Source organism: Salmo salar, chromosome ssa16, assembly GCF_905237065.1.
Source record: "Salmo salar chromosome ssa16, Ssal_v3.1, whole genome shotgun sequence".
Classification (NCBI taxonomy): domain Eukaryota; kingdom Metazoa; phylum Chordata; class Actinopteri; order Salmoniformes; family Salmonidae; genus Salmo; species Salmo salar.
In genome coordinates this window covers 65,761,662-65,775,033 of record NC_059457.1, presented here as the reverse complement: position 1 = coordinate 65,775,033, position 13,372 = coordinate 65,761,662, and the positions used below count along the sequence as shown (strand labels likewise).

The window sequence follows — 13,372 nt, the reverse complement described above, 5'->3', positions numbered from 1 at the left end:
ACATAAAAAAGATAAAACAATAAACACATTAAATTATAAAACAGTTCTTGACAATAGAGAGAGAGAAGAGAACAGAGAGAAATAGAGTGAGAGAAGAGAGTGAGATCAGGTGTGTGTGTGTATGTATAAGTCCGTATGTGTAAGCAAGCATGTAATTGAGTAAGTGTGTGTTCATATCCACTTCAAAATGTTCAGATATTTTTACAGTTCCCATACTTTCTTTTTTTTCGTAACCTGAAGTCCCTGTAGAATTTAGTACAGCCGAGGTGTTATGGAGCTGTCTCGGAATAGCTGTCCATCTATAAGGAGTTTGTCCACAATAATAAAGACACGCTTACCATTCTCCCTTCGTTGTCTTTGTACCGGATACAGTCTCTTACGACGTTCGTTTATCTCCCTTGGAAATTGGTCATTGAGACAGACTTTGGTCCCTTTAAGCTCCCTTCCTCTGCATTTGATCAGCTCCTTTTGTTGGTGGTGTTCGAATTTTGCGATGATCGGTCGGGGACCCTTGGTCTTGTCGCTCCGAGCTCCAAGTCTGTGTACTCAGTGGAAAGCCACCTTGTTTATAGTCTCTATTGGAAGTTTCAAGGCGGACTGCATGAATTCTCTGATCGCGCCCTCTGGATTATTGGATGCGTCCTCAGGAATCCCAGAAAAAAATGTATTCACACATGCTACAACTTTGTATGTCTAGTAGCGACTCCTTCGTCACCCTGTTTTCCCTGAGTAGACAATCCATGTTGGAATCGTGGATTTTTACCTTGGCTGTGAGTGTCTCGTTTTCTCTTTGGAGCGTGAGAATTTCACTCTGGCTGAACTCCAAGCTCCCCCTCAGCCCTGCCACCTCCTCACACAACTTTTCCAGTGTTGCATGAATTCCAACCAGAGCACTAGCCATACCTCAATGGTAAGTAAATCGTCCGTGTCTGTAGATGAATCTGTTTTTCTTTTTTTTGTCGGGTTAAAGTTACGTTGTGAGGTGGTCAGATCTTTCCATGATGGAGTATGTTGTTCCTCCATAGCATAAAGCTGTTGGTACTCGTCGTTTTCCCACAGGATCTCCTTAGTATCCAGGTTGGCTCTTTACTGCAACCAGTTGTTTTACGAAAAGATAACAATGAGTCTTTCCCACGACGACGACTACTACAACAGGTGTCTGTAGTACAGCCAGCTAGCACTTGCGGAATCCACGCAAAAAAAAGAACACGAACTTGCAGTCCCAGCCGTAAAGGCTAACCGCGTCGTGGAATCCTTAGCAACAAAAAACTTTAGTTCGGATTAAAATCGATTTCATGAAAATGTTTTAATATAAACAACAAACCGAGTGTAGACAGTACAATGTTGTTGCGCGCTCTGATGACGTATCTGATGACGTATATCCGGTACCACGCTCAGAACAGATCTTACCTTTAAGTGCAGTTTTTCCATAATCTTTTAATTGTTAACTTGGGATTGTATCACTTGACATATCAATTATATAGTGGAAACAATCCTATAAAAAGGCTGTGTGAATGCATGTACCACTCCTAATAAATAATGACTTTGCCTTTAAAGATTTGTCTCTGGTCATGAAACTACAATACAGACTGGATGTCTAAACAAAGTCAATTCTGAATGTCAAAACATTTTTAGATTCATTCTCATCAATGACAACATTCGAGAACTGAGTTATCAGTCATCGAAGTCTGGTATCCCGGATAATCTGGTTAATGATTATATAATTGATTAAGTGGCTCTTTCCTTATAGAATGTTAACAGCTGTATAAGACACATTGTATTGCTAAGATGCTCAAACTTAACTTAATAGCTACACTCACCGACTCAGGATAAACGTTTATCCCTCATGCTGGCCCTGACCAAACTGGTAAATTGCCCCTCACTATAGCTGCACTTCTCCACATGGCCAGACTTCTAGTGATCTTCTCCACCTTGTAATGCTCTCTGAAATAGACACCAAAGTCGACATACTGTACAAACAATTATCTTGGCTCAAAGTCGACATACTGTACAAACAATTATCTTGGCTAAGTAAAACAAAATGATTGTTTTAATATAATGCTCTGCTAACTAAAGTTTAGTCAGTGGCTAAGACAGAGAAAGGGGACATACATTCATAGATGGGCACAAAGGTCTCTGATCGTGCTGGTGAATGGTAGCTGACAGTGCCAGCTTGAGATGTGCAGAAGATTCCTGCAGGAATTTGTAGTCTTGCTGAGGTCTTCTCTGTTGGTAATTAGCATTTTGAATTTTTATAGTAAATTGAGGTGACTATATTGACAATACTCACCTTGTCCGATAGAGAATTACATGGCCATCAAAACGTCACGCCTGGGTAAACCTACACGAAACACAGACCTTATATGAAGTAGTTCTAAAATCCCAGACGCAAAAATGAATGGGGAAAAAACGATTGAGACCATTACCGGGTTTTACCGCTAGATTTTATGGGTATTGTGACGCGTCTACTGTGCCGGACTATTTGCTAGGTTGCGCTTTGAAGTTGTTTCCATCCGGAATATTAATAAAGGAACACTGTATCTTAACTCCTCCTCCACATTTACTGGATTGGTAGAACAGTGCAGAAGAGAAACTCCCCCGACAGTGTTTTTGTTCTTCTCGTCAAGACCAGAATGTGGGGAATCTATAAGGGTTCAGGAGTTTATTTTATGATTGGCTACGTTAGGTTATTTGTAGGCAGTTGGCGTGTAGCCTACACACACCAGCATCATTTGTTATTGAATTGTAGACTACCGGTAATTGCATTTCCCCAAGAAATTCCTGTGATGTTTTATTGACGTGTGCAGTGATAAATAGCCATACACACTCAAATAAATAACACCACTCAAATGGGTAGCCGTCTAAATAAATCCTTTAGCATATTATTTACAATGAAACAGATTACTTAGATGCCATGCCAAAGAGTTTCCATATGCATAATAATAAAAGAAAATTCCGCATTACCGACTTCACTTGTTGTACTGTAAACTGTAGTCAGTTCTCTGCTGTAATGTCTGTCTGCCCATGTGGCATTAAACTAAAGTTTCAATTTTAATTGCATTTACTTGCAACTAGAAAATAAAGGTGTACATCAGCCATGTGCAAACGGTAGAATACTGAGAGCGATGTAGCCAACTTAACATGAGAAAGTGTCCGGTTTTACTGCCCTGGGCGATGACATCAAAGGGGGGTGAAGGTCACGGTCAATACTAATACCCATTATAACAATGCTTACATGAATAGTAAAATTATACTGCAGTTAAGAACAATTCAGTCGGAATTATTTGTATAGTGTTCACCGTATAACACATTTGTACAATGACCAGAATAAACAATGTAGGCCCAGTTCATTTTCCATTTGTTTGTAGAGAAAGTCAAGCTGCTTTTCACTGAAGTTAACTGAATCTGAGCATAAAATGGGTCAATCTTTCTCAAACCTTTCCCGTCTTTGATAGTACAGGCAGCTGTAAACCTACCATCCCAAAGCATTACTCCCGCCTATTGCTAAGAGAGGAGAGGAATAATGTACCTTTCTAAAAGTTTAAAACACATCTTTTGAAATTATTTTCTATTAACTGTAATTTTCATCTCGCTCATGAAAGCATTTTTGATTGTATTCTGACACCTTCTGGTCAACATGTATATTGCAGCTAATGAGTGAAATAGCGTAAATGCCAGCTTCTACACAGCCTATACACAAACTCAAAGCTCTCTCATAGAAACATAAAAATAAACAAAAATACACCAAAAAAACTGTGATGGTGGTGCCAAGTAGGACGAGCACAGGTCAGCACTGACAATTGAATACATGCAGAAAATAAAAAATCTATTAGGCCATGGGATAGTTTACCCAAATTACAAAATTACATATTGGTGGTTATATTGGGGTTTCCAAAAATTTGGACCGCGACTCAATATTGATATTTAAAAAAAATTGCAATCCCACCATGTGAAAAAAGTGATGTAATCAACAGCCAATGTTTACTTTTTCATTGGGGCTATGACAGTCTATTAGTCAGTCTGACGGTACTTTTGACAGTATTTCCACCTGACAAATCATTCTGACAGTACTTTTGACAGTATTTGAATCTGAAGGAAGTATGGCTTGAAGTGAATGAAATGCATCAGAACGGTATTGGGAAGTTCAGAAGATCATCAGATCATTCCCCCCCAGTCTGATTTAGTGCCTGGTCTTGTCCACTCTGTTCTAATGAGTCCTGCATGGTTTTTGGGCATTGTAGAGGGAAACAGAATAGTATTTTGTAGCGTAAACGGTTCAAAAGATAGAGACACATTTGTAAGAAGAAAACAGAAATCTCTCTGTTTATTACAATCACTTTTAGCGTAACCCCGGTTCTATGAACCAAGCTCAATTTTATTTCAGCGTTTCTCCCGCGACCCTAATTTTCAAATGAGGTGACCCCACATTGGGCCACGACCCCTAGTTTGGGAAACAATGCTGAAATAAAACCAAAGCACACCTCGTCCATTGACTGATTACAGGGTAAGGAAACAAATGTGTCATTCTGTAATTTGGGTGAACTATCCCTTTAAACAAAGCACTCTGATGAAAACAGTTAAAATAAAAACAAACAAAGAATTAACTAATCAATCCTTTATTAGTTGCACTATTGGAGAAGATGAGGGGGTAATTCACTTGATACCCACCTCTGTTCAAGCACAGTTAGTTTCATGCTTTGTTAAAACGGGGGTGATGGCGCGTTCACCAGATCACACCCACGCAGTTTAGCAGCCGGGCTGAGCTCCCTCCCACTGCCTGTAGTGCCGCCGCCTACAATCACTATTGCCATGGCAACACATCAGTGACTTGCATTGGCAGGGAGGCCATCACATAGGGCTGAGACTGAGAGGATGGGAGGGAGCTACACGTGTGGGTGTTCAGTGATGAGTTGACCTGATCTCAGGAGAAAATCTGTGTGTGTGTGTGTGTGAGAGAAAGAGATGAGAGAAGCAGAGAGGGAGGAGAGAGAGCGAGGGAGTATGTGTGTGAGAGAGATGGAGAGAGAGAGAGAAGGCGAAAGAGAGAGAGAGAGAGATGTGAAGTATGAAAAGGACCTGCGTCATTGTGAGCAGAGTGAGTCATCGGGCAGTTTCAGAATGTTTTAATATAACGCTGATGCAAATGCTTTACCCCAGACAGCGGTTCATCATTCCATTCTTTTTTAAGAAGAGAAAGTGTTGTGACTGGGCCACATTCAGTCTGTCTGTCAGCACTCATTATACCTATAAATACCAGTATAGGTTCTCTGCCATGGAACATTTTAGCTGTCTAGCTGTAAAAAATACATAATAACAAAAAAAATGTAAATGTTGTTATTTTATCGCAGGACATAATAATAATAGATGAATATAAAATATTTTAACATAGAAAATATAAATGTTCCTTCTTTCTGTATCAGACATATATTATATCATGAATAAGAATAACAACCACCATAAAAAATAAAGTTTAATAATGTTTATGTGCTGTATAACAAATAAAATATATTAGTGTTTAAAAACAGGTGCATATCTACTGTGTAGGCAAGCCTAGGCTAACTCGATGACTTACGATAACAGTGACAAGAACACGAATCAATGTACTCTTAACATTTCGACTATCTATCACACTGCTGGACATGCGTTGGTCTGTGAACATTACACGACACTGATTAAACCAAACCAGTACAGAAGACAGGAGAAGCCACCTAGCACAGAACAGAACAGACAGTGGGCCCAGAAGGTATGTACTTAGTACTTAAACAGCACTTACAAAAGTATTGCATTTGTTGCAGTCTTATTGAGCTAGAGAGACTATTATTACAAAACTGTTGTGACTGCGGTGACCCCGAAAAAGACCAACAGACTCTAGAGCAAGACAGATTTACACATTGGAAACACAACATTAAACAACCATCTGAGAGCTAATTCTAACATACGAAACATCTGGAATTATACATTGGTGGTCACAGGTGAAACATTGGTAGGATCTAAGACTACTAGGCTAAGTAACATTAACATCTTATGATACCAGACACTTTCACTTGTTTTCTCTAACAACAGTTATTCGGTTTTTGCTCTACACACATAAACACTGTATAGAGATTGACACCAACACTACACTGACAAAACCCTGCTTTTGGGATTAGGCAAATATTATTGGAATACTACAGGCCGAATTGGCCCTGTCGGTCCTACACTGACGTATGTATTAAAACACAACTTTCTGGAGTGCAACAATATAACAGATTTTGACAGGGGAAGAAATCGATACAGTTAAATATCGGGATATTATTTTTGTGCTTGTTAGCTGTACATGCGCAAAAACTCCAGTACTTTTTCCTCCTATAGCTTGTTATCCATCTTCTTTTAAAATGGTGAGCCAACATCCTTTTGGGACTTTTATTCACATGACTGATCAAAACACCTTTTTTCATGACTCTCTCGACCCTCTGTAGCAGACACTGTGAGCAATATGTTTGGAACATTGAATCGCAATAAAATTGCAGTATCAAATCACAATACATATCGAATCGGCATCTAAGTGTCGTGATATCGTATCGTGAGGTCCCTGGCAATACCCGGCCTTAATAACAAACCAGGGGCCCTACTCAATAAAATGGGTAACTCAAATAATGTTGTGTTGAGGTTCAAATGTGTGTTCTTACAGTACAAGATCATGTGTTTGACAGACTTATCAGGGAAACTCGATTTGATTGACATACTGTAGGCCCCATTCCATGTCTAGGCCAATCCAGGGGCAGACTTGCCATCTGTCATTTCGGGCAAATGCCAGATGGGCTGGTAAATGTTTTGCCTAGTGGGCCTGTCTAAACATTTTTTTTGTGCACAATTATCATGATCTGGCTAATAATGGGGGCCTCAAGGGAGAAAGAAACGGGCCGGTATGGGGGCCTTGATGATAGAAATGGGCCGGTGTGGGGGCCTCAAAGAAAAAAAATGCCAGGGCTGATTTTTGGTCCCAGTCCGTCCCCGGGCCAACCTATCCCATAACACTGATCTGAACTCTAACTGGAGATCTATACACAAAAAATTCTGCAGCCTCAGATTAATTTACAGTACCACTCATAAATACATACATTAGCAGGAAGCAAAACTATAACTCCTCCTATACAGATAGCTCTCTCTTTTCACCTCTGATTAAAACAGAATCCTACTGTACTCTTTAGAGTACATCAGTCACCCACCGATCGAACACGACAAGCCAAAAATAGCTTTGGGGGTAAAAAGAATACCATTTTTTTCCCGTTGTCTTTTTCATATAGCCTGATCCACCATCCTGACCTCTGCGCTCTTGTTTCACTTAACTTCATTCAAATTCATGTAGCGAAACAGAATGTAAGCTCAGGAGGTCAGGATGGTGGTACAAGGCTACTTTCCCTACCCATCATTCTTAAATAACATCATGTACATCAATCAATAAATACATAAAGACCTATACAGCATGAAAGGTATCCTGTGAAAGGACATCCATGTTCAGTTTTCCCCGTGACTGAACCTATGCTCTAGTCTTGACGCTTTGGCAAAAACCTTAGACAAAATTAAAGAAAATAAATGCTTTTTTTGAGGCAACGTTGGTTTGTTAAGGCTCTACTGTGGCTGTGCTTGCTTTAGTATCCATTGATTTGACTGAGATAGACGCTTACTGTAAAAAGTGTAACTGATGACTAAAACCGGATGGGGAAACAGACGAAGGGTGGGAGGCACTATGTGGAATCCTCTGGTTCTGATTTAATGGTCTTCCTGTCAGTGCGCTTGGCCGCTTGATGCGAGGATCCATTTTCTAAGGTAAAACACAAAGAAAATATCATCAGAATAAAACATGCAATGTGTTTTCTGATCATATACCTTTTCACTCATACTGTAGCTTGAATGTAGGCAGGTGTGTGCATGCAACAGACCATTACTAATACTCACTGTTTGTAGTGTGTATGTATGTATGTATGTATGTATGTATGTATGTATGTATGTATGTATGTATGTATGTATGTATGTATGTATGTATGTATGTATGTATGTATGTTAATACATACGTGACTCAAGAGTGAACATACATTTGCCTGAGTGGTGCTGTACCTGTTGCTGGTGCTTTGGCCTCATCTGTGTTATGGTTGTTATGGTAACGTTTGAGCTCATTGGCTAGCTGCTTCCCCAGGGGAAGCTCCCCCTCCGCCACACTCTTACTTGCCACCCGCAAATTCATTGGTCGCTCGTCTGAAAATACACATAAACACAGACAAACATTAGGGCATGGATAATCCATTGAGATACACGCTGCCATATCACACGATCAATTCCAATGGCACTGCTGTTACAGCATCATACAAGAAGCTGCTTAGATGATACAAAAAAATGACATTAACATTCTGTCTCTCAAAATCTTTGCTGTGGGCCCGAGTTTATATGCCACTCGGTGCCCAAAAATATTTTATACTCTTCTTCTCATTCAACTTGAATAAGGTGCTTTTAATAGCTTATGAAGGAGAGACAGGATGAAAGAGAGAGAGACAGAGAGAGAGAGACAAAGAGAGAGAAAAAGAGAGCGAGAGAGAGAGGGAGATATGAGAGAGCGAGAAAGAGAGCGAGATCGAGAAAGAAAGAGAGAGAGAGAGACGCCCCTGGGCAGCAACATGGCGGGGGAAGTAAACAGTGGTGGGAGAGTTAATGACAGGTGCAGAGAGAGGATAATTATGGGTAACATGAATATAATGAGCTGTCAGGAGTATGGGCCGTGCGAGAGAGAAAAGGATGAAGATGGGATGAGTCCCTGAGGGTTGGCTAACGGCTTAACACAGTTATGATTCCTCCTGACTTTGACATGTGTGAAGAAAAAAACCCAGATACAACATGATTCCCTGACTTATAAAATAAGATTTGAAGGCTGGAAATGGTGATTAACAGAGCTGTGAATTTGGAGCGTGAGGATAGCACTCATGTACGAGCACACTCCAAAGAGAGATGCAGAAGACAGACAGTACCATTACCTTGGTGCTCTGTGCCTTTGTCTACCGACGTGCCGTTGGTGCCTGGAGCCTCACTGTGGTACTTCAAAGCCCCTGCAGGTATCCTCCAATCCAGAGCGTGTAACCTCTCCTGTACTGCAGCATCATGGAGGATCTCCATCTGTCTGGCTAACAGACGGTCCAACTGCACCTGTTAAAACACAATACATTTACAGTTCGTTAGCAACTGCACCTACTCTTGTCAAAAAACATGCCTTCAGAAATGACCATGTAAAATAAACACGTCTCCTGTAATGTTTACTTTATTTAAAAAAACATATAACCCCGTTTTCTCCCCAATGGAAGCCAGCCGCACCAATGTGTTGGAGGAAACACCGTTCACCTGACGACCGAGGTCAGCCTGCAGGCGCCCGGCCCGCCGCAAGGAGTCGCTAGAGCGCGATGAGCCAAGTAAAGCCCTCCCCTAACCAGGACGACGCTGGGCCAATTGTGCGCCGCCCTATGGGACTCCCGATCACGGCCTGTTGTGATACAGCCCGGGATCGAACCCAGGTCTGTAATGACGCCTCTAGCACTGTGATGCAGTGCCTTAGACGGCTGCGCCAATCGGGAGGCCCACGTTCACATTTTATAATCCACTTTTCAGGCATGTTACCTGAAGGTTTCTCCCAACTACCTCCTCTCCTTTGGACTTGGCGCAGGCTAGCTGTTCCCTCAGTATGCTCTGTCTCATGTGGATGGCCTGCAGAGCCTCCTGGATGTCAAAGAGGTTCTCCTCTGTTTTTATTCTTTTAGGAGACGGCTCATCTCTGTCGCCGCAGCGAGACCTAGTGTGGAGAAGAAAATAAATTCCGTTTGTATGCAGAGAAACATTGAAAGATATGGAAAGCTTAGTCTGAACATGACATTAATCATAACATACGATCATTTACATAACTTAAAAATATGTCTGTAAAATGTAACACATTACAGTAATTAGTTACATAGTAATAACCAGGAGGAGAAAATGTATTTAGCAAGTAAATAAGTCACCCATGCTTCCCAACTTCCCTTAGCATTGTTAACTCTAACAAGCAAGGTTGCGTGAGGTGCAGTGGAGGAGAGTGGCTCTTACTTGCTGGTCCTGTAGGTGTATTTGTAGGTGACCTCTCTGGAGATCTGCCTGGCCAGACCAAACAGCTCGTCTCTACGGGTCAGTAGTACCATGTCTCTCATACACAGCTGGGCTGCTGCTTCGTTCACCGTCAGCTGAAAGACAGAAAACAGATGATAATAAGTCATGTCAACTATAACTGTAGATACACAATTCTGTCAGTGAACTCTGCTACTACCGATCTACTTTTAGACAGCTTAAGCAAGCGCGCACATTTTCTTCAGGTGATTTACCTTTTGTAGTTTTCTACCCTTTTTTGTGGAACTGAGGTTTGTCACTTTATATTGTATTGCCCTGCCACTGAGCAGACTAGCCTAGCACTGCAAAAGGATCCCATCTCTTATCCTTACCTCATGAAGCGTCAGTTGTTTGCCGTCCCTCCTCTTCGAGTCGAAGCGTCCGTAGATGGCGCTATACTTCCTGATCTCCTCCTCTCTCCTTGGATCATCATCACTCATATCAAAGATGTGGCTAATCATCTTGGCAAGTTTCTTATTGGTCTTCAGCTGCTCTTTGACCTCCGTGGGGTCGCTCTTGGCCAGGGCCGGGGTTATCCGGTCCACACACTCCAGGACAGACTGCAAAGCTGCAGCGTCAAGTGCCTCCAGACCCTCTCGGGGGGACGACGGAGACCCCCGGTCGGACGGAGAGAGGCTCTGTTCGCTGTCGTTGCTGTGACCTGACCAGAAGCGCCCCTCGCTGCCGCTCTGCAGTGGAGACCCTCCTGACACTCTGTCCCTGGCCACGTCCAGCTTTCCTGGATCCAGACATGTCGCAGCCATGATTTTCGGTACCTTGACATGGGTCTCGCCACGGGTGCTGTTGTTACCCCCTCGCTCCGCGCTGACTGGCGTGGGGGACCCCTCGGGTAACTTATAGACTGGTATACTACACACAGGTACAGATGTCAGGGGCTGATTAAACAACGTTGGATTGGTGACCCAGTCTCGCAGGGATTTCTGGAGCCTCCGGACGTGCAGGGGCTTGCTGGCCATGCCCACCAGAGCCATAATCTCTAGGAACTCCTCCTCCCCGGCCTCACAGAGCTGCTGCACGTCATCTCCTCCCTGCTGGATGAAGGCCTCGTAGTAGTACAGCAGGTTGGCCCTCTGGAGGATTCGGTAGAGCTGCAGCTCCCCCAGAGTTCTGGGCAACGCCGCCGCCATGCCTGGGAGAGAGAACACAAGACGGGATGGGAGAGAGAACACAAGACGGGATGGGCAAGAGGTTCTGCCTGACAAGAGAGTGTTGGTGTATGTGTGTGTGAATGCGTGTGTTTTGGGGAGTGGGGGTGTGTGTGTCTTTGTGTTTGTGTTTGTGTGTGACTGACTGGCTGGCTGACTGAGAGAGGAAGAGGCACTCCCTCCACTTTGTCTGAGTTTCCTTTGTAAGTTCTGCAGTACTAGGGCTGCAGAAGGAAGAGGGGCGGTTAGCAGTTAGAGTCCTTAGTTGCTGATGGGACCACATGCCACAATCCTCCTTTGCAGCATGCGTAGGTGGCCTCTATCTCTCTCACACACACATAGGCCCCACTCGCTTTAGCCAAGGGATTGTTAGCTACCCATTTCTTGCAAGTTAGAGGACTATGTCACAAATAATTAGATATTGCTGAATTACCTTTAGTTAGGTGAATAAAATCATTTGATTATTTATCATCAATGTGAATTCAGAGACTGTTCGCAAACAACTGCACAAACACCACCTGCTAATCCACTATTCCTCAGTTCATGACAGGTCTGCACTTGCAGACCTTCAACTACTTGCTGTCAGAACCTCTGGGCAAAATGCAAAGCAACCTGATCAAACTCAACCTTCCACAGACCAGAGCAAATCAAGAGGCACACAAGACATCACAGTCACACAGGCGAATCAAGACAATACGATCATGGAATACTTGCACAAATCAATCTAGCTAAATAGAAAATAAAAGAAAATAAAAGAAATTTCGTTTCGAAACACACAACGAAAAAAGGTAAATGCAAAATGCAGTAACCCAGCACCAGACTAAATGTCACTCAAAACCGGTCTTGCAAGTAAATCCACATCAGGAAGATGAGTTAAAAAATACCATTGTCGGCAATAATAGAACAGTGCTGCAACATTGTATCAAGGCTACAACTTGTTACATTATTGTCATAGCCCAATAACATCTTCCAACTATGTATTTTAATTGCTACATACCTGGTGAACGTTGGTCCCCGTTCGTTTCCTTTATCTAGTTGTTTCAATGTATCAGCTACAGTATAGCCTGAACTGCCATAAACTGTAACTGAAGAAACTGCACAAAAATCGGTAGATCCAAAAGACGCTCTCTAATTTCCTAATAAGCGCGCTCTCTGGCCTAAAAAGTCCTCGCGTTTTTTGACAACGTTTGCCTTCCCTCCTTCGCCTCCTTGAATAGAAATACGATTGTGTTGAACGTCTCTAGACTAGATGAGTGTGAGCTGCCTGCTTGCTACCCTACCCCCCTCCTCCTCGGCTATTGAAATTGGGATATTCCGCGGTTGCTACAGTGCTCACTCCCACGCGCCTGCGTGACGCAAATCCTGGCGTGGGCGGACAGGGGCGTGGGAGGCTTCTGCATGGAATACCAAGCACCACATCTCAGCAGTGGCAGAGGCAGGCAGCGCTGGTCAACTGGGGCCGTGTGAGTTGAGATTAGAGTAGACCCTAAAACGCCCTATAGGCTATATGACTGTACAGAAGTGTTGACATTTCAGATAGACTAAGGATTGGCTCATATCATCAATGATGTAATTACGTTCTTTGATCATTTCATTTCTTGATTTACATTTGTTTTTACTCCTTCACTCTTTGGATAAAACACATTAGTATATGCAAATTGATGTTTCTATGCAAACATTTATTTTGAGTTTCTTGCCATTTAGTGACTCCTTGTGTTTTACCCATCAGATTACTCTCAGAATTGAGGCAGTAAGTGGGAATATAGGCAGAGAGAGAAGGGGGACTTTGTCCTATGTGTGCATGGGAACCACAAACATTTCTCTAAGGACTTACACACACCCACACAAATCTTTGGCTGGCACCAGCCCCTTTCCTCCTTTCCAAATATACTCTCAGACTTGTGCATTGCCCATTTCACTTTGGGCGTGGACTGTCTACAATACACATAATCAACTCACAGAATGAGATGTTCATTCTGTGTCCTTCACTGTCATGTGAATATAAACTCTTATTTTCACATTATTATCACAAATTATAGAAAGGAGGAAGG

General features: G+C 42.5%; 1 protein-coding gene and 1 long non-coding RNA gene across 6 annotated transcripts in view; both read right to left on the bottom strand.

Annotated features, from left to right (window-relative positions):
* Positions 1-2,479, bottom strand: part of LOC106574286 (uncharacterized) — a 35,148-nt gene extending 32,669 nt beyond the window's left edge. For 2 of the 5 annotated variants that reach the window (XR_001321511.2, XR_001321510.2), the window contains exon 1: positions 339-2,462. This is a non-coding gene — a long non-coding RNA (uncharacterized lncRNA). Of the gene's footprint in view, positions 1-338 lie in introns of all 5 variants that reach the window. The other 3 variants (XR_006759799.1, XR_006759800.1, XR_001321507.2) reach the window with 3 other exon arrangements.
* A 2,973-nt stretch (positions 2,480-5,452) lies between these two features.
* LOC106574287 (NGFI-A-binding protein 1) lies at positions 5,453-12,703 on the bottom strand. The gene is made up of 7 exons (XM_014150082.2): positions 12,319-12,703; positions 10,488-11,305; positions 10,099-10,232; positions 9,640-9,811; positions 9,006-9,174; positions 8,098-8,235; positions 5,453-7,804 (listed from the first exon to the last, which is right to left on the bottom strand). The coding sequence occupies exons 2-7, from the start codon at positions 11,301-11,303 to the stop codon at positions 7,728-7,730; spliced, it is 1,506 nt and encodes a 501-aa protein (XP_014005557.1). The 5' UTR covers positions 11,304-11,305; positions 12,319-12,703; the 3' UTR covers positions 5,453-7,727.
* Positions 12,704-13,372: the final 669 nt, after the last annotated feature.